General features: G+C 40.2%; 1 protein-coding gene across 1 annotated transcript in view; it reads right to left on the bottom strand.

Annotated features, from left to right (window-relative positions):
* Positions 1 to 1,009: 1,009 nt before the first annotated feature.
* LOC128694031 (condensin complex subunit 1-like) overlaps positions 1,010 to 24,074 on the bottom strand; it is a 25,782-nt gene continuing 2,717 nt past the window's right edge. The window contains exons 2-5 of the mRNA XM_070091043.1: positions 18,784 to 18,918; positions 17,492 to 17,742; positions 1,736 to 1,849; positions 1,010 to 1,374 (exon numbers count right to left, since the gene is read on the bottom strand). Coding sequence (XP_069947144.1) covers positions 1,157 to 1,374; positions 1,736 to 1,849; positions 17,492 to 17,742; positions 18,784 to 18,918 — 718 coding nt within the window. The 3' untranslated portion in view covers positions 1,010 to 1,156. The remainder of the gene's footprint in view (positions 1,375 to 1,735; positions 1,850 to 17,491; positions 17,743 to 18,783; positions 18,919 to 24,074) is intronic.

The raw sequence follows: 24,074 nt of genomic DNA, 5'->3' as shown, positions 1-24,074 counted from the left end.
ATATCCTAGGTAATTTACACTATGTATGATAACTATATTTATGTGTACCTGTGAGTGAGAGACAAACAGAGAGAGAGAGAGACAGCCAGTCAGTCAGCCAGACAGCTGGCCAGCCAGCCACCCAGTCGGTTGGCCAGCCAGCCAGCCGAATACGTATTACACATATTGCAGAATCATTTTCCTTTACTTACGGCATAGGTTATAGGACATTCTGGCTGGATGACACTACTAGTGGTATCAAAAATGAAAGGATGTTGCACAAATGTTGTGTATGGGTTATTATCGAGGTTTTTGATATTTCCTCAACTACTTGTGGCCACATCCATCTCAAACCCACTAAACTCTGGGTCAACATCACTTTCCTCTTAAAGGGGGGAGTTAATACGACATGACATCAGTAAATCCCTGGTGTTTGCCACGCTATTTGCTCTAGCTGGTGCTCAATTGAACTGGTGCTCCCATAAGGTACTAAGTGGTCCCAAATTTTAATACTGTGCACACAGAGTGTTAAGACCCATTCTACACTGACCAGGCATCTCAGACCAATCATGACAAATCTGGAGGCAGGAAAAATAAAATGACCAACGTCTGGAGTGCTAGCGGTAGTAACGTAGATCTATGTTTGGACAGTTTAAGAGTTAAATCTTATTCTAGATTATTATTATTATATATCATTTACAAATACTATACAATATATCCACTCAACAATGAGGTGCACATTATTACAGTGTGCTATCTTCTGAAAATTGGAAGGTTTCTTGTAGTTAGAGAGAGGCAAAAATAAGAGTTGATGTAGAAGTAATATCATTAATGCTATGAAGCTAGTCTTACTTCAGGCATTATGGTCAAAGCATGCAGGTAATTTAAGACTCAATCATTTGTCTCAACTTGCCAGTGATGACATGTTCACATTTCTGCTCCTTTATAACTTTGTTTGCTTACTCTTTCATTAGCTGATAAGGACCTCAGTTGGAGGTCAAAATACATCAGATTTTATTCACTGTTTGCTCCCATGCTGGTTCTTCTCATAATACAGTGTACTTAACATACATACAAAGTCAATACTTTGACATAACACATGATGATTGTTTTTTGTCATTTTTTAATGACAGTCCTACATACTAGAAGTAATAAACACAATATTGTCAAATATTTATTATTTTCGCCTACCTGATCTTGTTGGGCAAAAAGAATTTTCATTTAAAGGTTTGGATTTAACAATTCGGACAGTTTTCTTGGGCATTTTCTTTTCATCAGAGTCACTGCTGCTGGATCCTTTGTAGCTTTCATCTGTATCTTCATCACTAATTACTTTCTGTTGAAGTTTACGAGCAGTAGTACCTGCTGATCTTCGTGATCTCCTCACACTGTTTTCTATTTCAAGATAAAAAGATACAAAATTAAGCTTTCAGAGAAAAATAAACTAAGCACATACAGTACATGTAAAAATAGTATTACACAAAGTAATATAGCACAACCACAAAATGGAAAGGCATACTTGATTCAAATCTAATTCATTTTTTTAATAATTTCATTGCACTCATCATATTTTTTCAAATCTATGCTGTGTGCCATAGACCTTGGAAGTCTCAGTTAATCCATAATCATGAAAAGACATTAAGAGCTTCTGAGTGTAAGAGAGTGAAAGAGTGAGTGAATATGAGTGTAAGAAAAGTGTGAATGTGTGTGCATGGGCGTGTATGAGTGCAAGTGTGCGCGCGCATGTATTTCTCACCTTTGTTGTCCCTGTGAGCAGGGTGTAACTTATTACGGATAAAGTCTTCCTCCTCCTCTTCTTCGCTTGAACTTTCTTTTTTCTTCCTTCTTCCTCTACCTCTTGTTTGTTGTGCTGGTAAGAAAGATCTTTGTTAGGTTTTGCAAAAGAAATTTTTAGTCAAGGGTTACAATCATTTCCCAATTAACCCTGCACAATATACACAGGTTAAGAAAAGTATACTAACATGTTTTATACACAAACAAATGCATTATGCTGTTCTCTTCCCTCTTAAAAATTTTAACACTTCCTCAATTCAGTTTTGCTTAAGAGATTTACAAATAGGAAAAGGGAAAAATAAGATACTGTAGTAACATTTATATGTACAATAATAGATACCTAACAGTAATTTTTTTTTTTGAACACAGCCATTTTTGAGTCACCCTGACTCAAAAAGAGAGAAAAACCCAAAAAGAAAGAAAAAACTTTCATCATTCAACACTTTCCCCATCACTCATACATAATCACTGCCTTTGCAGAGGCGCTCAGATACAACAGTTTAGACGTTCCTCCAAACTGCCAATATCCTACACCCCTCCTTTACACTTCCTATTTCCAGGACTCAAGTCCAGCTAACCGGTTTCCCTGAATCCCTTCACAAAATATTATCCTGCTCACACTCCAACAGCTCGTCAGGTCCCAAAAACCATTCGTCTCCATTCACTCCTATCTAACACACTCGTGCACGCTTGCTGGAAGTCCAAGCCCCTCGCCCACAAAACTACCTTTACCCCTTCCCTCCAACCTTTTCAGAGATGACCCTTACCCCGTCTTCCTTCCCCAATAGATTTATACACTCTCCAAGTCATTATACTTTGTTCCATTCTCTCTAAATGACCATCTCAACAGCCCCTCTTTCAGTAATTATTACTTTTTTAATCATTGTCAAACTTGGTCTATCATCTGAATGGCTACAACAACAACTAAGAGCCTTCATAATCCTGTAATTTTATTTTTGAGCTTGTGAGGGTGTCTACCTATCATAAGATTATTCTGAGAGATCAATACCTCCATGATCAGTCCTCGTGGTGGAATCAGAGTCCGATCAACCAGGCTGTTACTGCTGGCTACATGCATTCCAATGTACGAACCACAGCCCAGCTGGTCAGGAACTAACTTTAGAAACCTATCCAGTTCTTTCTCGAAGATTGGGAGGCTGTTGAACAGTCTTTGGCCTCTTTTACTTACAGTATTGCATTATTTCTCAGTGTATTCATGACACCCCTGCTTTACATCGGGGGTAAATTGCATTGACTGCAGAGCCTTTTACTTTTGTAGTGATTTCTGTGTGCAGATCTGGGACTAGTCCCTCTGTCATTTATGTATAACAGGAAAAGTATGGAACTCCACTAGTTTCACTCCCATCAAGATGTTTCAGCCCTTAGCGACTCTGCTTCCTACTGTTCCAGTATTTCACTCATGTAAATACCTTTTCTGTTACCTCTCCCTCCCTTCCCCCTTGGTTCACTAATTTGCTAGTCAGCCTTTTATGTGGCACCATATCAAAAGCTGTCTTGTAGATTAAGAATATGCAGTCATTCCCTCTATTACCTGATCTCTGTTGGTCGATCACATGCCTGTAATATGTCAGTTAGTAAGCACAACCTTCCATTTCTTAATTCAACCTAAAGGACCCCAATGGAAATAAGTCACTGTCTGACTTATTTGGGTTATCCTAGGTTCTTTACACATATGCTGCTATGTATGATAATCTATGTAACTATTTATGTATACCTGAATAAACTTACTTATTTACTCTGAGGAATCCAGCACTCCCTAACACTCAAGAAGTCTCTTCCTTATGATTTTTCCAGTAATTTCATTTTTTACTTTCATCTAAGTAAAAGTTCAGATTTGGATGATTTTGTAGACATGGCCTAGCTGGTATGATCATGATCTTGAATAGGTGAGGCACATAGACTGGTCCCAATTACATCTCACACATTGTTACTGTCATGATATTGTATAATTTTCACTTCATGAACAGAAGTGATGCATATGATCAACACTGATGGCAAAGCCTGTGTGCTGTTGGTCTTCCTGTAAAATGCAAGTTGGGAAATAGGTGGGTCCTTCGAATTCTTGTGTATAAAGACCTAGCTTTGAAAGATTTTATTTATACAGTGGACCCCTAGTTATTGGCCGGTTCTGTCATCGACCAACTCAATGATCGGCTGGTTTTTCGGCGCCTGGTTATCGGCCGTTTGGGATGCGGTCCACCAGCTGGGGCCGCTTGCGTGTCAGTTTGGCTGTCTCTCTCAGTGGCTGAGGAAGCTTCTGCTCATACATCCAAACATTTCGCTTATTTCCCATTGTAGTTTGTGTTATTTTTGCAGTGCAATTGTGAAATAAGTAACCATGGCTCCAAAGAAAGTTCCTGTGGTAAAGAAAGTGAGTAACACCATGGAATTTAAGTGTGAAGTGATAGAAAAGTTTGAGAGTGGTATGAGGGTGGTGGAACTTGCCAGGATGTACAGCAAGAATAAATCAACAATTACATCCATCCTGGCAAAGAAAGAACAAATCAAGGATGCTAATGTGCCAAAGGAGTAACTTTTCTAACTAAACAAAGGCCACCAATACTGGAAGAAATGGAAAAGTTATTATTACAGTGGACCCCCGGTTAACGATATTTTTTCATTCCAGAAGTATGTTCAGGTGCCAGTACTGACCGAATTTGTTCCCATAAGGAATATTGTGAAGTAGATTAGTCCATTTCAGACCCCCAAACATACACGTACAAACGCACTTACATAATTGGTCGCATTGGGAGGTGATCGTTAAGCGGGGGTCCACTGTATTGTGGATTAAGGAAAAAGAATTAGTGGGAGACAGTGTTGTGGAGTTGATTATCTGTGAGAAGGCAAGGCAGTTGCAGAAGGCTCTTGCAAAGAAAATGCCTGGAACAAGTGCTGCAGTTTGTGAATTTAGGGCCAGCAAGGGATGGTTTGATAGATTTAAGAAGAGTAGTGGCATACACAGTGTTGTAAGGCATAGTGAGGCTGCAAGTTCTGATAAATGTGCGGCTGAAAAATTCATGCAGGAATTCCAGGGGTACATAGAGGCTGAAGGATTCAAACCCCAACAAGTGTTCAACTGTGACGAAACAGGCCTGTTTTGGAAGAAAATACCGAACAGGACCTACATTACCCAGGAGGAAAAGGCATTGCCAGGACACAAGCCTATGAAAGACAGGCTTACTCTTTTGTTGTGTGGTAATGCTAGTGGGGATTTCAAAGAGAAGCCTTTACTTGTGTATCACTCAGAAAATCTAAGTGTGCTCAAGAAAATCAATGTCATGAAGAATAGATTGTGTCTGATATGGAAAGCTAATCATAAGGCAGGGGTCACAGGGCAAATTTTCAGAGTGGGTTAATGATGTGTTTGGCCCAAGTATGAAAAAATACCTCCTCGAAAAGAAATTGCCACTCAAGTGCCTCCTGGTACTGGACAATGCTCCTGCACATCCTCCAGACTTGGACGACCAAGTGCTTAGGGACTTCAATTTTATAAAAGTGAAGTTCTTGCCTCCTAATATCACTCCTCTCCTCCAGCCCATGGACCAGCAGGTCATTTCTAACTTCAAAAAACTCTACACAAAAGCAGTGTTTCAAAAGTGCTTTGAAGTGACCTCGGACACTCAATTGACCCTAAGAGTTCTGGAGGAATCACTTCAATATCTACAGCTGCATAAGCCTTACGTAAGGCATGGGAGGGAGTGACTTCCAGGACTTTGAACTCTGCTTGGGGAAAACTGTGGCCAGATTGTGTCCAGGAGAGGGATTTTGAAGGGTTTGAGGCTGACCCTGGCCCTGCCAACCCTGTGGACTCTACTGTGGCACTGGGGAAGCCGCTGGAGTTGGAGGTGAGTGGCGAGGATGTGGAAGAGTTGGTGGAGGACCACAGGGAAGAGCTAACCATTGAAGAGCTGCAAGAGCTTCAACTTGAACAGCAACAGACTGCAGATGAGAAACTTGCTTCAGAGGAGGAAGAAGAGTGAGTGAAGGAGGTGCTTTCTTCACTGATTAAGAACATTTGTGAAAACTGGAATGATGTGCAAGTTTTGTTGAGAATACCACCCTGACAAAGCTGAAACAAGCCATATCTGTGACATGTTTAGTAACAAAACCCTGTCCCACTTCAGGAAAATCTTAAAGAGATGCCAGAAACAGAGCACTCTGGACAGTTATTTTGTGAGACAGGGGTCCAGTGACTCAAGCTGGTCCTAGTGGCATTAAAAGACAAAGAAGGGAAGTAACCCCAGCGAAGGCTTTGCTACCTAAAGTCTTCATGGAGGGGGATTCCCCTTCCAAACACTAACTCCTCCCTCTTTTCTCCTCTCTATCTTCCAGAAGCCAGCATTAGCCTTCAATAAAGATTTCTTTTTTTTCAACAAGTCGGCCGATTAATTGTACTTACATTAATTCTTATGGGAAATACTGTTTCGGCTTTCAAATGACCTTCGGGAACGGAATACAGCCAATAACCGAGGGTCCACTGTACTTTCACCAAAGTTGATACAGTACAGTCATAATCTCACATGTATGAGATCACCTGACTGGCCTCAAGTACTCCTTCCACAACAGCAATTTTTAATGCTTTCTGGCTTTCTGTGTAACTTTTTTAACCCTTTCGGTGTGGGTCCTGTTGTACTATGGCTTTGAAGCGCGGGTCAGTCTTGCAGTACTACGCCATGAGCTCAGCTCACTCAAATAAGCTGAGAGGTAAATTTGGGCCTAGATATGAGAGAATGGGTCTATGCACTAAGTATGCACCATATAAAAAATCCTGCAGTAAGCAGTCCATAATGGGGGGAAAAAAACAACTGTGACTGTGAGTTTGGTTTAAAACAGACATTGTGGTGTATTTTTATATGGTTTTTATAGTTGTACAGTGGTCCCTCGATAATCGTCGGGCTCGATAGTCGTCCTTTTCGGAAATCGTCGCATTATTTTAGTCCAAACATTGGCTCGGAAATGGTCGATTGACTCGCTAATTGTCGTTCGTCCTGGAAGCGTACTCACGACTCTGAACTGTCTCGGCCTCCCTTCCCAGCCAGTGTGCTATAGTTTACCAGTGAGTGACGGTCTCCTCACTTGTTCATATGAAATATTTCGTAATATTCCATTCATTTTAGTGCTTTCAAGTGCTAAATAAGCTACCATAGCTCCAAAGAAAGCTCCTAGTGCTAAGCCTTTGGTAAAGAAGGTGAGAAATACGAGTGAATTTAAGAAAAACATCATTGAACAACATGAAAGTGGCGCACGTGTGGCCGAACTGGCCAGGATGTATAACAAATCAGATACAACCATATCTTCCATCGTGGCCAAGAAAAAGGAAATCAAGGAAGCTGTTGTTGCAAAGGGGGTAAATATGCTGACAAAAATGAGATCACCAGCACTCGAAGAGGTTGAGAAGTTATTATTGGTGTGGATAAACAAGAAACAATCAGCAGGAGATAGTCTTATGATGTCGATTATTTGTGAAAAGGCTAGGCAGTTGCACGATTGAAAGAATTAGAGGTAAGACAGAATGTAGAATTGCGAATGAGCAACGAGGTTTTAGAGTGGGTAGGGGATGTGTAGATCACATGTTTACATTGAAGCATATATGTGAGCAGTATTTAGATAAAGGTAGGGAAGCTTTTATTGCATTTATGGATTTAGAAAAGGCATATGATAGAGTGGATAGGGCAGATGTTACAAGTAATGGACTAGGTGGTAAGTTACTAAATGCTGTAAAGAGTTTTTATGAGGATAGTGAGACTCAGGTTAGGGTGTGTAGAAGAGAGGGAGCCTATTTCCCAGTAAAAGTAGGTCTTAGACAGGGATGTGTAATGTCACCATGGTTGTTTAATATATTTATAGATGGGGTTGTAAGAGAAGTAAATGCTAGGGTGTTCAGGAGAGGGGTGGGATTAAATTATGGAGAATTAAATACAAAATGGGAAGTGACACAGTTACTTTTTGCTGATGATACTGTGCTTATGGGAGATTCTAAAGAAAAATTGCGAAGGTTAGTGGACGAATTTGAGAGTGTGTATAAAGGTAGAAAGTTGAAAGTGAACATAGAAAAGAGTAATGTGATGAGAGTATCAAATGATTTAGATAAAGAAAAATTGGATATCAAATTGGGGAGGAGGAGTATGGAAGAAGTTTTTTTTTTTTTTTCAACAAGTCGGCCGTCTCCCACCGAGGCAGGGCGACCCAAAAAAGAAAGAAAATCCCCAAAAAGAAAATACTTTCATCACCATTCAACACTTTCACCACACTCACACATTATCACTGTTTTTGCAGAGGTGCTCAGAATACAACAGTTTAGAAGCATATACATATAAAGATACACAACATATCCCTCCAAACTGCCAATATCCCAAACCCCTCCTTTAAAGTACAGTCATTGTACTTCCCATTTCCAGGACTCAAGTCCGACTATATGAAAATAACTGGTTTCCCTGAATCCCTTCACTAAATATTACCCTGCTCACACTCCAACAGATCGTCAGGTCCCAAGTACCATTCGTCTCCATTCAATCCTATCTAACATGCTCAATCACACTTGCTGGAAGTCCAAGCCCCTCGCCCACAAAACCTCCTTTACCCCCTCTCTCCAACCCTTTCGAGGACAACCCCTACCCCGCCTTCCTTCCCCTATAGATTTATATGCTTTCCATGTCATTCTACTTTGATCCATTCTCTCTAAATGACCAAACCACCTCAACAACCCCTCTTCTGCCCTCTGACTAATACTTTTATTAACTCCACACCTTTTCCTAATTTCTACACTCCGAATTTTCTGCATATTTACACCACACATTGCCCTTAGACAGGACATCTCCACTGCCTCCAACTGTCTCCTCGCTGCTGCATTTACCACCCAAGCCTCACACCCATATAAGAGTGTTGGTACTACTATACTTTCATACATTCCCTTCTTTGCCTCCATAGATAACGTTTTTTGACTCCACATATACCTCAACGCACCACTCACCTTTTTTCCCTCATCAATTCTATGATTAACCTCATCCTTCATAAATCCATCCGCCGACACGTCAACTCCCAAGTATCTGAAAACATTCACTTCTTCCATACTCCTCCTCCCCAATTTGATATCCAATTTTTCTTTATCTAAATCATTTGATACCCTCATCACCTTACTCTTTTCTATGTTCACTTTCAACTTTCTACCTTTACACACATTCCCAAACTCATCCACTAATCTTTGCAATTTTTCTTTAGAATCTCCCATAAGCACAGTATCATCAGCAAGAAGTAACTGTGTCAATTCCCATTTTGAATTTGATTCCCCATAATTTAATCCCACCCCTCTCCCGAACACCCTAGCATTTACTTCCTTTACAACCCCATCTATAAATATACTAAACAACCTTGGTGACATTACACATTCCTGTCTAAGACCTACTTTTACCGGGAAGTAGTCTCCCTCTCTTCTACACACCCTAACCTGAGCCTCACTATCCTCATAAAAACTCTTTACAGCATTTAGTAACTTACCACCTATTCCATATACTTGCAACATCTGCCACATTGCTCCTCTATCCACTCTACCATATGCCATTTCTAAATCCATAAATGCAATAAAATCTTCCCTACCTTTATCTAAATACTGTTCACATATATGCTTCAATGTAAACACTTGATCTACACATCCCCTACCCACTCTGAAACCTCCTTGTTCATCCGCAATCCTACATTCTGTCTTACCTCTAATTCTTTCAATTATAACCCTACCGTACACTTTTCCTGGTATACTCAGTAAACTTATTCCTCTATAATTTTTACAATCTCTTTTGTCCCCTTTCCCTTTATATAAAGGGACTATGCATATTTTTTTTTTTTTCAACAAGTTGGCCATCTCCCACCGAGGCAGGGTGACCCAAAAAAGAAAGAAAATCCCCAAAAAGAAAATGCTTTCATCATCATTCAACACTTTCACCACACTCACACATAATCACTGTTTTTGCAAAGGTGCTCAGAATACAACAGTTTAGAAGCATATATGTATAAAGACACACAACATATCCCTCCAAACTGCCAATATACATATACAGTGGTCCCCCGCTTTTCGTAGTTCCCGGCAATCGTAAAATTCGCCAATCATAGGGGTATTTTCGTATAAACATGGACTCACTTTTCATAGGTTGACTCGTGAGTCGTAGTTTGTCCGGGACGCGTACGCACGGCGTGGGCCAGGGCGGCAGCCAGTCTGGCATTATTTACCAGTGAGAGAAGGTCCCCTCGCGTGCTCCAGCGAAATATTTCATAATATTCCATTTATTTTAGTGCTTGCAAGTACTAAATAAGCTACCATGGCTCCAAAGGAAGGTCCTAGTGCCAAGCCTGTGGTAAAGAAGGTGAGAAATACGATTGAATTTAAGAAAACCATCACTGAACAATAGGAAAGTGGTACAAGTGTGGCCGAACTGTCCAGGATGTATAAGAAACCCTACACAACCTTATGTTCCATAGTGGCCAAGAAAAATGAAATAAAGGATGCTGTTGTTGCAAAGGAAGTAACTATGCTGACAAAAATGAGATCACCAGTACTGGAAGAGGTTGAGAAGTTATTATTGGTGTGGATAAATGAGAAACAATTAGCAAGAGATACTCTTATGACTTCGTTTATTTGTGAAAAGGCTAGGCAGTTGCATGAAGATTTGGTAAAGAAATTGCCTGCAAATAGTGGTTAAGTGAGTGGATTTAAGGCCAGCAAAGGCTGGTTTGAGAGATTTAAGAACCGTACTGGCATACACAGTGTGGTAAGGCATGGTGAGGCTGCCAGTTCAGACCACAAGGCAGCTGAAAAATATGTGCATGAATTCCAGGAGTACATAGAGGCTGAAGGACTGAAACTTGAACAAGTGTTCAATTGTGATGAAACAGGCCTCTTTTGGAAGAAAATGCCAAAGAGGACCTTCATTACACAAGAAGAAAAGGCAATGCCAGGACATAAGCCTATGAAAGACAGGCCGACGCTAATGTTCCGCGCTAATGCTAGTGGGGATTTCAAAGTGAAGCCATTACTAGTGTACCATTCTGAAAATCCCAGAGTGTTCAGGAAAAACAATGTTATGAAGAGTAAATTGTGTGTTTCGGAAATCTAATAGTAACGCATGGGTCACGAGGGAAATTTTCGTCGAGTGGTTCAATGAAGTGTTTGGCCCTCGTGTGAAGGAGTATCTCCTGGAAAAGAAATTGGATCTCAAGTGCGTGCTAGTAATGGACAATGCACCTGCTCATCCTCCAAACTTGGATGACCTAATTTTCAAGGAGTTTGGGTTCATCACAGTAAAGTTCTTGCCCCCGAATAAAACTCCTCTCCTCCAACCCATGGACCAGCAGGTTATTGCAAACTTTAAAAAACTCTACACAAAAGCAATGTTTCACAGGTGCTTGACTGTGACCACAGACACTCACTTGACCCTAAGGGAATTTTGGAGAGAACACTTCAGCATCCTCCACTGCATAACCCTTATAGGTATGGCTTGGGAGGGAGTGACTACCAGGACTTTTAAACTCTGCCTGGAGAAAATTGTGGCCAGATTGTGTCGACAAGAGGGATTTTGAAGGATTTGGGACTGACCCTAATGAGCCTATGTCTGTTGTAAAATCAATTGTGGCACTGGGGAGTTCCATGGGGTTGGATGTGAGTTTGGAGGATGTGGAAGAATTGGTGGAAGACCACAATGAAGAGCTCACCACTGAGGAGCTGCAAGAGCTTCAGCAGGAAGAGCAACACATCGCAGCTCAGAATCTTGCTGCAGAGGAGGAGGAAGAGAGATGGAAGAAGGTGCCTTCTTCAGAAATTAAAGAGATTTTTACTATGTGGGGTAAGATGGAAAGCTTTATGGAGAAACATCACCCTAACAAGGTTGTTGCAAGCCAGGTTGGCAACATGTACAGTGACAAAGTCTTGGGCCATTTTAGGGAAGGACCATTTCACTCTCGTCTACAAGACATTTTAGGGAAGTGTTAAAGAGACGCCAGAAACAGAGCTCTCTCCACAGTTATTTTGTGAGACAGGACTCCAGTGACTCTCAAGGTGGTCCTAGTGGCATTAAGAAACAGAGAAGAGAAGCAACCCCAGAAAAGCAAATGGTACCTGAGGTGTTGATGGAAGGGGATTCCCCTTCCAAACTATAAACAATCCACTCTCTCTCCTCCTCCAGTCTCCCATACACTAAGAAGAATCTCCAATAAAGGTAAGTGTTATGCTGTTAATGTTTCATTCATCATTTCCCATTGTACTGTTTATGTACTACATGTATATTTCATGTTAAAATTTTTTTTGTTTTAATACTTCTGGGTGTCAGGAACGAATTAATTATATTTACATTATTTCTTATGGGGAAAATTGATTCGTAAATCGTAAATTTCGTTTATAGTAACGGCTCCAAGAACGGATTAATTACGGACAACGAGGGACCACTGTATATACATCTATATATAAAAAAGAGAAGAAAAACTTTATAAAACTGGGATGCTTGAATGTGCGTGGATGTAGTGCGGATGACAAGAAACAGATGATTGCTGATGTTATGAATGAAAAGAAGTTGGATGTCCTGGCCCTAAGAGAAACAAAGCTGAAGGGGGTAGGGGAGTTTCGGGGGGGAGAAATAAATGGGATTGAATCTGGAGTATCTGAGAGAGTTAGAGCAAAGGAAGGGGTAGCAGTAATATTGAAGGATCAGTTATGGAAGGAGAAAAGAGAATATGAATGTGTAAATTCAAGAATTATGTGGATTAAAGTAAAGGTTGGATGCGAAAAGTGATTCATAATAAGCGTGTATGCACCTGGAGAAGAGAGGAATGTAGAGGAGAGAGATTGATTTTGGGAGATGTTAAGTGAATGTAAAGGAGCCTTTGAACCAAGTGAGAGAGTAATTGTGGTATGGGACCTGAATGCTAAAGTATGAGAAACTTTTAGAGAGGGTGTGGTAGGTAAGTTTGGGGTGGCAGGTGTAAATGATAATGGGAGCCCTTTGATTGAACTTTGTATAGAAACGGGTTCAGTTATAGGTAATACATATTTTAAGAAAAAGAGGATAAATAAGTATACAAGATATGATGTTGGGCGAAATGACAGTAGTTTGTTGGATTATGTATTGGTAGATAAAAGACTGTTGAGTAGACTTCAGGATGTACATGTTTATAGAGGGGCCACAGATATATCAGATCACTTTCTAGTTGTAGCTACACTGAGAGTAAAAGGTAGATGGGATACAAGGAGAATAGAAGCATCAGGGAAGAGAGTGGTGAAGGTTTATAAACTAAAAGAGGAGGTAGTTAGGGTAAGATATAAACAGCTATTGGAGGATAGATGGGCTAATGAGAGCATAGGCAATGGGGTCGAAGAGGTATGGGGTAGGTTTAAAAATGTAGTGTTAGAGTGTTCAACAGAAGTTTGTGGTTACAGGAAAGTGGGTGCGGGAGGGAAGAGGAGCAATTGGTGGAATGATGATGTAAAGAGAGTAGTAAGGGAGAAAAAGTTAGCATATGAGAAGTTTTTACAAAGTAGAAGTGATGCAAGGAGGGAAGAGTATATGGAGAAAAAGAAGAGAGGTTAAGAGAGTGGTGAAGCAATGTAAAAAGAGAGCAAATGAGAGAGTGGGTGAGATGTTATCAACAAATTTGGTTGAAAATAAGAAAAAGTTTTGGAGTGAGATTAACAAGTTAAGGAAGCCTAGAGAACAAATGGATTTGTCAGTTAAAAATAGGAGAGGAGAGTTATTAAATGGAGAGTTAGAGGTATTGGGAAGACGGAGGGAATATTTTGAGGAATTGTTAAATGTTGATGAAGATAGGGAAAGCTGTGATTTCGTGTATAGAGCAAGGAGGAATAACATCTTGTAGGAATGAGGAAGAGCCAGTTGTGAGTGTTGGGGGAAGTTCGTGAGGCAGTAGGTAAAATGAAAGGGGGTAAGGCAGCCGGGATTGATGGGATAAAGATAGAAATGTTAAAAGCAGGTGGGGATATAGTTTTGGAGTGGTTGGTGCAATTATTTAATAAATGTATGGAAGAGGGTAAGGTACCTAGAGATTGGCAGAGAGCATGCATAGTTCCTTTGTATAAAGGCAAAGGGGACAAAAGAGAGTGCAAAAATTATAGGGGGAGAAGTCTGTTGAGTATACCTGGTAAAGTGTATGGTAGAGTGTGTGGACCAGGTGTTTACAGTGAAACATATAAGTGAACAGTATTTAGATAAGGTTAAAGAGGTCTTTGTGGCATTTATGGATTTGGAAAAGACGTATGACAGGGTGGATAGGGGGGCAATGTGGCAGATGTTGCAGGAGGTAGGTTACTGAAAGCAGTGAAGAGTTTTTACGAGGATAGTGAGGCTCAAGTTAGAGTATGTAGGAAAGAGGGAAATTATTTCCCAGTAAAAGTAGGCCTTAGACAAGGATGTGTGATGTCACCGTGGTTGTTTAATATATTTATAGATGGGGTTGTAAGAGAAGTAAATGCGAGGGTCTTGGCAAGAGGCGTGGAGTTAAAAGATAAAGAATCACACATAAAGTGGGAGTTGTCACAGTGGCTCTTTGCTGATGACACTGTGCTCTTGGGAGATTCTGAAGAGAAGTTGCAGAGATTGGTGGAAGAATTTGGTAGGGTGTGCAAAAGAAGAAAATTAAAAGTTAATACAGGAAAGAGTAAGGTAATGAGGATAACAAAAAGATTAGGTGATGAAAGATTGGATATCAGATTGGAGGGAGAGAGTATGGAGGAGGTGAATGTATTCAGATATTTGGGAGTGGACGTGTCAGCGGATGGGTCTATGAAAGATGAGGTGAATCATAGAATTGATGAGGGGAAAAGGGTGAGTGGTGCACCTAGGAGTCTGTGGAGGCAAAGAACTTTGTCCTTGGAGGCAAAGAGGGGAATGTATGAGAGTATAGTTTTACCAACGCTCTTATATGGGTGTGAAGCATGGGTGAAGAATGTTGCAGCAAGGAGAAGGCTGGAGGCAGTGGAGATGTCATGTCTGAGGGCAATGTGTGGTGTGAATATAATGCAGAGAATTCGTAGTTTGGAAGTTAGGAGGAGGTGCGGGATTACCAAAACTGTTGTCCAGAGGGCTGAGGAAGGGTTGTTGAGGTGGTTCGGACATGTAGAGAGAATGGAGCGAAACAGAGTGACTTCAAGAGTGTATCAGTCTGTAGTGGAAGGAAGGCGGGGTAGGGGTTGGCCTAGGAAAGGTTGGAGGGAGGGGGTAAAGGAGGTTTTGTGTGCGAGGGGCTTGGACTTCCAGCAGGCATGCGTGAGCGTGTTTGACAGGAGTGAATGGAGACAAATGGTTTTTAATACTTGACGTGCTGTTGGAGTGTGAGCAAAGTAACATTTATGAAGGGGTTCAGGGAAACCGGCAGGCCGGACTTGAGTCCTGGAGATGGGAAGTACAGTGCCTGCACTCTGAAGGAGGGGTGTTAATGTTGCAGTTTAAAAACTGTAGTGTAAAGCACGCTTCTGGCAAGACAATGATGGAGTGAATGATGGTGAAAGCTTTTCTTTTTCGGGCCACCCTGCCTTGGTGGGAATCGGCCAGTGTGATAATAAATAAATACATAACTATACATGCTCTCCGCCAATCCCTAGGTACCTTCCCCTCTTTCATACATTTATTAAACAAAAGTACCAACCACTCCAACACTATATCCCCCCCTGCTTTTAACATTTCTGTCATGATCCCATCAGTTCCAGCTGCTTTACCCCCTTTCATTCTACGTAATGCCTCATGTACCTCCCCCACACTTATATTCTGCTCTTCTTCACTCCTAAAAGATGGTATACCTCCCTGACCAGTGTATGAAATTACCGCCTCCCTTTCTTCCTTAACATTCAAAAGTTCCTCAAAATATTCTCGCCATCTACCTAATACCTCCATCTCCCCATCTACTAACTCCCCTACTCTGAATGTTTTCAGATATTTGGGAGTTGACGTGTCATGTACAAGCACATATATACACACACCCCCCTAGGTTTTCTTCTATTTTCTTTCTAGTTATTATTCTTGTTAATTTCCTCTTATCTCCATGGGGAAGTGGAACAGAATTCTTCCTCCGTAAGCCATGCGTGTTGTGGGAGGCGACTGAAATGCCGGGAGCAAGGGGCTAGTGACCTCTTCTTCTGTATATATTACTGGGTGTAAAGGGAGAAACTTTTGTTTTTCCTTTTGGGCTGCCCCGCCTCGGTGGGGTGCGGCTGGTGAGTTGAAAGAAGAAAGAAATGTATATATCCTAGGTAGTAGGTTGGTAGACAGTAACCGCCCAGGGAGGTACTACCATCCTGCCAAGCGAGTGTAAAACGAAAGCCTGTAATTGTTTTACATGATGGTAGGATTGCTGGTGTCCTTTTTTCTGTCTCATACACATGCAAGATTTCAGGTACGTCTTGCTACTTCTACTTACACTTAGGTCACACTACACATACATGTACAAGCATATATATACACACCTCTCTGGGTTTTCTTCTATTTTCCTTCTAGTTCTTGTTCTTGTTTATTTCCTGTTCTCTCCATGGAGAAGTGGAACAGAATTCTTCCTCCATAAGCCTTGCAAGTTGTAAGAGGCGACTAAAATGCCGGGAGCAAGGGGCTAGTAACCCCTTCTCCTGTATAAATTACTAAATTTGAAAAGAGAAACTTTTGTTTTTCCTTTTGGGCCATCCCGCCTCAGTGGGATATGGCCGGTGTGTTGAAAGAAGAAAGAAAGAGGTTAATCATAGAATTGATGAAAAAAAAAAGGTGAGTGGTGCATTGAGGTATATGTGGAGGCAAAAAATTTTATCTATGGAGGCAAAGAAGAGAATGTATGAAAGTATAGTAGTACCAACATTCTTATATAAGTGTGAAGCTTGGGTTGTAAATGCTGCAGCGAGGAGGCGGTTGGAGGCAGTGGAGATGTCCTGTCTAAGGGCAATGTGTGGTGTAAATATTATGCAGAAAATTCGGAGTATGGAAATTAGGAGAAGGTGTGGAGTTAATAAAAGTATTAGTCAGAGGGTTGAAGAGGGTTTGTTGAGGTGGTTTGGTCATTTAGAGAGAATGGATCAAAGTAGAATGACATGGAGAGCATATAAATCTGTAGGGGAAGGAAGGCGGGGTAGGGGTCGTCCTCGAAAAGGTTGGAGGGAGGGGGTAAAGGAGGTGTTGTGGGCAAGGGGTTTGGACTTCCAGCAAGCATGCGTGAACGTGCTAGATAAGAGTGAATGGAGACAAATGTTATTTGGGACCTGACAAGCTGTTGGAGTGTGAGCAGGGTAATATTTAGTGAAGGGATTCAGGGAAACCGGTTATTTTTGTATAGCCGGACTTGAGTCCTGGAAATGGGAAGTACAATGCCTGAACTCTAAAGGAGGGGTTCGGGATATTAGCAGTTTGGAGGGATATGTTGTGTATCTTTATATGTATATGATTTTAAACTGTTGTGTTCTGAGCACCTCTGCAAAAACAGTAATTATGTGTGAGTGAGGTGAAAGTGTTGAATGATGATGAAAGTATTTTCTTTTTGGGGATTTTCTTTCTTTTTGGGTCACCCTGCCTCGGTGGGAGACGGCCGACTTGTTAAAAAAAAAAAAAAAAAAAAATGCTGTGGATGGATGGGATTGAAGTCGTAAATGCTACAACTGGAACAAATAAGATACCACAAGCATAGATCTACTCCTGTATCTACAAATTAACACAATTAAAAAAATATTTACCAGCATGATGAGGTTTCTTGAATTTTGATTTAGCATTAGCAGCCTTACTGATAACATTTTCATCTTCAACCCCTTTCTCATGACTCTCCTGTATTCTCCCCTCTAATTCTTCAATGAATGCTTTGGCATCAGGCTTTGCTATCTTCTGGGCATTTGCCAAAATCCCCAAGAAGAAATCATACACCTCAGGCTCATGCATCTTGTCAGAATAGCAGTTAAAGTTTTCACTGAGCTTCCTTATACTTCTCTCACTGTAAATAAAAACATACATAAACAACAAAAGTATGTAATACAATTTTCTTTCCTAACACTGAATCCCTCTTTGGTCTTATTACAGTAAGTTTTCAATAAGTGCTCTCTTAACATTAGCTCTTACTTCTTTGAATTATTAGTGACATGACAGATGTCAGTGATAGATCTGCCAGTGCCTACAAGACCGTCTATCAGCTAGCTTTGTCATGTAGTACTGTATGAGGCATAGTGAAGGGGAAAAAAATAAGTGCCAAATTCAAACAATGGAGCAAAATGCATGCATGCATGAAGGTGACGTTATGAAGCTCAAATTACCATATGTTGTTATGGGACTCTGAGCCTAACTTACAGATGCAGAAGACAATAGCTACACAGTACCACAAACCGACAAAACATTAAGGAATTAATTCAATTGCTAACCAGAATTTTGACAATGGTGGCACTTATTCTTTTCTGCCCCACAGTACCCCATATATTCTATTGCCTGGGATATGAGAGCCAGTCATGACTAGCAAAAACTTTCATTTCTCATGTAAAGTACAGATCATTACTATTATAAATGTGTATTATATATTCATAAACTCTTATACTATATATGATACAAGTTCAGCTGCTGCCACAGAATGGATCAACTTGCCTTTTACGTCAGGTTTAGTTTTAAATCCTTTGCCTTCCAAAGACAACTACAAACACTTAAATGATCTAGGCAGCCTACATCTGGCACAAAGCCCTTAGGAGACAAGTACATAATGTATAATGTAAAATTATAATGATTTAAGATGTTTTGTCAATAACACCAGTCAACATTGGCAATACAGAAAATAGTAACTTAAGAAAAATATAATAATGTGTAATACTAGTCGAGTCAACATTATGTATATTGAAAGAAAATCCCTATTGATAGATTCATTTTCCTTTATGTTTCATGTATTCTACTGTGTATCAATTTCATAGACAAGAAAAATTAATCTTATTTGCCTGCATACAAAATATAAAAAAAAAAAGTCCTATAAAAAAAAAAAAAAAAATTAGTTACTTACTTAAATTGCAAGAGTGACAGACAATATGCAATATCCCTCCACTGTCGGGTATTAATAGTAGCTTGGAATCTGTGACACAATTTCTCAACTAAGTTTTCCTGCTGCTTGTCTTTTTGAATCAAGGAAAATGTGTGTCTGAAAGCAAAAGCAATTATTGTTATATTAACCTGTCATCATCATGGTCACACTTCCTAGCTTTGCAGGGTAAGGAAAAACACTCACCAGTTAAGTACAAAAATGTATTGCAGAGAAAGAGGATTAAGTAGATTAGAAACAATATACTGGTACTGTTGTCTCCAGCTTAATGAAAAAAATACATTCTACAAAACTGTACTTAAGCAATTCTTTTAACCCTTTTAGGGTTTCGGACGTACTAGTACGGCTTACGCACCAGTGTCCATGACGTACTAGTACGCATAAATTCTAGTGCCTTCAAATCTAGTGAAAGCTGGTAGGCCTACATATGAAAGAATGGGTCTATGTGGTCAGTATGCGCAGTATAAAAAAAATCCTGCAGCACACAGTGCGTAATGAGAAAAAAAAAACTTTGACCGTGTTTTTGGATTAAAACAGAGACTTTGCACTATATTTTTGTATGGTATTTATTATTGTATTCTAGTTTTTCTGGTCTCATTGTATAGAATGGAAGACATATTACAGAAATTGAGATGATTTTGACTGGTTTTACAGTGAAAAGTACCTTGAAATTGAGCTCAAAGTAGCAGAAATGTTCGATTATTACCAAAGTTCAAAAGTAAACAAATCATGCTAAGCGTCCAATACACGTCAACTGGCGAGTCTAATATTCTTTCACAAGTGCGCCGATATTATTCATACCATTTCTACACTAATGCAGTAGTCTGCATAACAGTAAATCTTATTTTTGTTGTGAGAATAAAAATTCAAAGTGGAAAGCAAAAAAAATGTAAGAGGGGCCTGGGGACGTGACTAATGAACAGAGGAAACGTTATTTTAGTGCCAGGAATGTCTTTCTTGTTTATTCTGGACCCTATTTGGAAATTGGCATCTTTTGAAATTTGTGTGAAATTGGCAAAATTGCTAAATTCTGATCACTGTATTGGATAGTTGAAATCGGTAAATTGGTTTCTTGTACTCATTTGATAGAAAAAATGGAGTTCTAGCAAAATAGTTATGATTTTTGTCTATCTTTTCATAAGATTTTTTTTTTTTTTTTTTTAAATTGGGGGGACCCTGAGAACAAGTCTCTGAGAGGGCCTGTGGACCCTGAAAGCATTAAGAAAGAAATTGTAGCAAAGTACAAGAGTGGTGGTGATGGTGGTAGTGGTTGTAATGGTGGTAGTGATGGTGGTAGAGGGTGGTAGTGATGGTGGTAGAGGGTGGTAGTGATGGTGGTAGAGGGTGGTAGTGATGGTGGTAGAGGGTGGTAGTGATGGTGGTAGAGGGTGGTAGTGATGGTGGTAGAGGGTGGTAGTGATGGTGGTAGAGGGTGCTAGTGATGGAGGTAGAGGGTGCTAGTGATGGAGGTAGAGGGTGCTAGTGATGGTGGTAGAGGGTGCTAGTGATGGTGGTAGAGGGTGCTAGTGATGGTGGTAGAGGGTGCTAGTGATGGTGGTAGAGGGTGCTAGTGATGGTGGTAGAGGGTGCTAGTGATGGTGGTAGAGGGTGCTATTGATGGCGATAGAGGGTGCTAGTGATGGTGGTAGAGGGTGCTAGTGATGGTGGTAGAGGGTGCTAGTGATGGTGGTAGAGGGTGCTAGTGATGGCAGAGGGTGGAAGTGGTTGTGATAGTGGCAGAGGGTGGAAGTGGTTGTGATGGTGGTAGAGGGTGGTAGTGATGGTGGTAGAGGGTGGTAGTGATGGTGGTAGAGGGTGGTAGTGATGGTGGCAGAAGGTGGCAGTGGTTGTGATGGTGGTAGAGGGCAGAGCTGCAAGACCTTCATCTAGAACAGCAACAGACCACAGCTGAGGAAATTGCATCAGAGGAGGAGGAGGAACAGAGAGGGGAGAATGTGCCTTCTTCAGTGATTAAGGACGTGTGTGCAAAGTGGAGTGAGTTGTAGGGGTACAGTGACTCTCAAGCCTCTCTCCTCCTCCCTATCTTCTATAAGCCAAGAAAAGTCTTCAATAAAGGTATGTAATACAGATTTAACCCTTTGACTGTCACGGCTGTATATATACGTCTTACGAGGTACCGTGTTTGACGTATATATACTCATAAATTCTAGCGGCTTCAAATCAAGCAGGAGAAAGCTGGTAGGCCCACATGTGAGAGAATGGGTCTGTGTGGTCAGTGTGCACCATATAACAAAAATCCTGGAGCACGCAGTGCATAATGAGAAAAAAAAAAACTCTGACCGTTCTTTTTAATTAAAATGCCGACTTTGTGGTCTATTTTCGTATAGTATTTATGGTTGTATTCTCGTTTTCTTGGTCTCATTTGATAGAATGGAAAATATATTATAGAAATAGAGGTGATTTTGATTAATTTTACTATAAAAAGAACCTGGAAATGGAGCACAAAGTATGGAAAATGTTTGATTTTTGCCGATGTTCAAAAGTAAACAAATGATGTCATATTCCAATAAATGTCCAAATAGCCATTCTCATATGCTGTCATGAATGGGGTGATGTAATTTTTACAATTATTACAGTATTGCAGTAGTCTGCATAACAGTAAATCTTCTATTTTTTGTTTGAATAAAATTTCAAAATAGAAAGCAAGAGTAATATCAGAGGGGCCTGGAGATGTGACTGATGAACAAAGAAAATGTTATTTTAGAGCCAGGAATGTCTGCATTGTTCATTCTGGTCCTTATTTTGAAATTGTCGTATTTTTTTAATTTTCGTGAAATTGGCCAAATTGCAAATTTCTGACCATGTTATTGGGTAGTTGAAATCGTTAAATGGGCAGTTTCTTGTACTCAATCGATAGAAAAAATGGAGTTCTGAAGAAATAGCTGTGAGTTTGGTTGACTGGAATAATGGAATTAGCCGAAAATAGAGCTCAAAGTGGGCGAAATCGCCGATTTGTAAATATCGCCGAGGTCGCTAACTTCGCGAGAGCGTAATTCAGTCAGTTTTCCATCAAATTTCGTTTTTTTGGTGTCTTTACAATCAGGAAAAGATTCTCTATCATTTCATAAGAAAAAATAATTTTTTTTTTTTAGATTTTGCGACACCAGGAGACACCTCAGGATTGGGGGTTGCGACAGTCAAGGGGTTAATTGTTCATGTATTTATTTTATTTAGTTCTCATTATTTTGTCTATGTAAAACTATAATTAATCTTCAAAAAATTGTTTTTGAAATATTTTTGGGTGTCTGGAATTAATTAATTGTATTTACGTTAATTGTTATGGGAAATATTATTTCTGTTTTCGGCCATTTCAGTTTTAGGCCGAGCTTCTGGAACAGATTACAGCCGATAACCGAGGGTCCACTGTATGACCTACCAGAACTTCACTGTAAGCTATTCTGTGTTTCTTCGCATTTTCTTGGTGTTTTTTCTGTATTATTTGTATAAATAAGTCACCATGGGGCCTACAACAATTAGTGATAACAGCCAACCAAACAGAAAATTGGTTGGGAAGAACTTGTTTGGTACTCAAACGGAGCGGCACTCGAACAGCCTTCTGGAATGAATTAAGGTCATATACCGAGGTTCCACTGTACATCTTGCTGCTACTTAGTTCATACTACACATACAAGTACAAGTATGTGTATATCCCTGGAGAAGTGGAGAAGAATCTTCTGTAAGCCATGCATGTCATAAGGGGCTAGTAACCCCCTCTTCTTTTATTAATTACTGAAATTACAAAGAAGAAAATTTTAAGGTTGGGATGTTTGAATGTGCACAGATGAAGTACAGATAAGATTGTGAATGTTATGAATGAAAAGAAGCAGGACGCCTAGCTCCAAGTGGAACAAAGCTAAGTGGAAAGGAGACTTTCAGTGGGGCTAAATAAATGGGATTAGGTCAGGTGAATCTGAGAGAACTGGAGCAAAGGAAGGAGTTGCTGTAATGCTGAATAATCAGTTATGGAAAGGAGGGAATATAAATGTATAAATTCAAGGCTTCTTCTTCTTTCTTTCAACACACCGGCCGTATCCCACCAAGGCGGGGTGGCCCAAAAGGAAAAACGAAAAGTTTCACCTTTTACATTTAGTAATACATACAGGAGAAGGGGTTACTAGCCCCTTGCTCCCGGCATTTTAGTCGCCTCTTACAACACGCCTGGCTAACGGAGGAAGAATTCTGTTCCACTTCCCCACGGAGAGAACAGGAAATAAACATGAACAAGAACTAGTAAGAAAATAGAAGAAAATGCAGAGGGGTGTGTACATATATACAGTAGGGCCCCACTTATACGGCAGGTTAGGTTCCAGGCTGTCGCCGGAAAGCAGACATCGCTGGAAGGCAGAACGCATTTTTTTTTGCATTTATAAATGCATATAAATACCAGACAACAAGTTTACACTAAATTATATTAAGTTAATAATAGAACTAGGCATTAAAAACACACAAAGAAAATACATTCACAGTAAATTCATTACTTATCTTAAAGTATTTGTAATCTTAATATGGGGAGAGAGGTGAGTAGTACTTATTTGTAGGAAGTCAGGTGCAGGTAGCCCAGGTGTAGGTAGCCCTGGCTCCCCGTCTCATACTTATTATATGATATTTAAAACATCCCAGAGAGGTAAAATACACCTACAGTACACTCATTATTTACCTTAAAATATGTGTAGTCTTAATATAGGAAGAGAGGTGTGTAGTACTTATTTGTAGGAAGTCGGCGTAGGTAGCCGGTAGGTGTGGCCCGCCTGGGCTACACCTACCGGCTACCTACACTGTGGCCCAGAGCCATATTATTAACATCGACATGCCTTGTTCACTGAATTTAATCATTTCTAACAACTACCTTTGGATGCCATCATAAGCGAAGGTAGAAGTAATGAATAATTCATGCCGAAAATTGTAAACAAAAGCGGAGTGAGGGAGTGGCTGGGCCAAACGCAGATTCATACACGTTTTCTCTGATGGCTGAGCAGAGAAAACGTAATGTTGTCCCTCCACGCGGCTATCACAGGGGTCCACAAGTATTATTATCAGAGCACACATAAAATATGCAATAAATGCCAGACAACAAGTTTACACTAACTTATATTAAGTTAGCAATTGAAATAGGCATTAAAAACACAATAAAAGGTAAGATACACACAGAGTACACTTATTACTTACCTTAAAATATTAATATTAATGTGTGAGAGGTGAGTGGCAGGGTGTTTATTGAATAAAATCAGAATGAC

This window comes from Cherax quadricarinatus, chromosome 33 (assembly GCF_038502225.1).
Source record: "Cherax quadricarinatus isolate ZL_2023a chromosome 33, ASM3850222v1, whole genome shotgun sequence".
Taxonomy (NCBI): domain Eukaryota; kingdom Metazoa; phylum Arthropoda; class Malacostraca; order Decapoda; family Parastacidae; genus Cherax; species Cherax quadricarinatus.
Note: the sequence above shows the minus strand (reverse complement) of the source record. Positions and strands in the feature narration are given on the sequence as shown.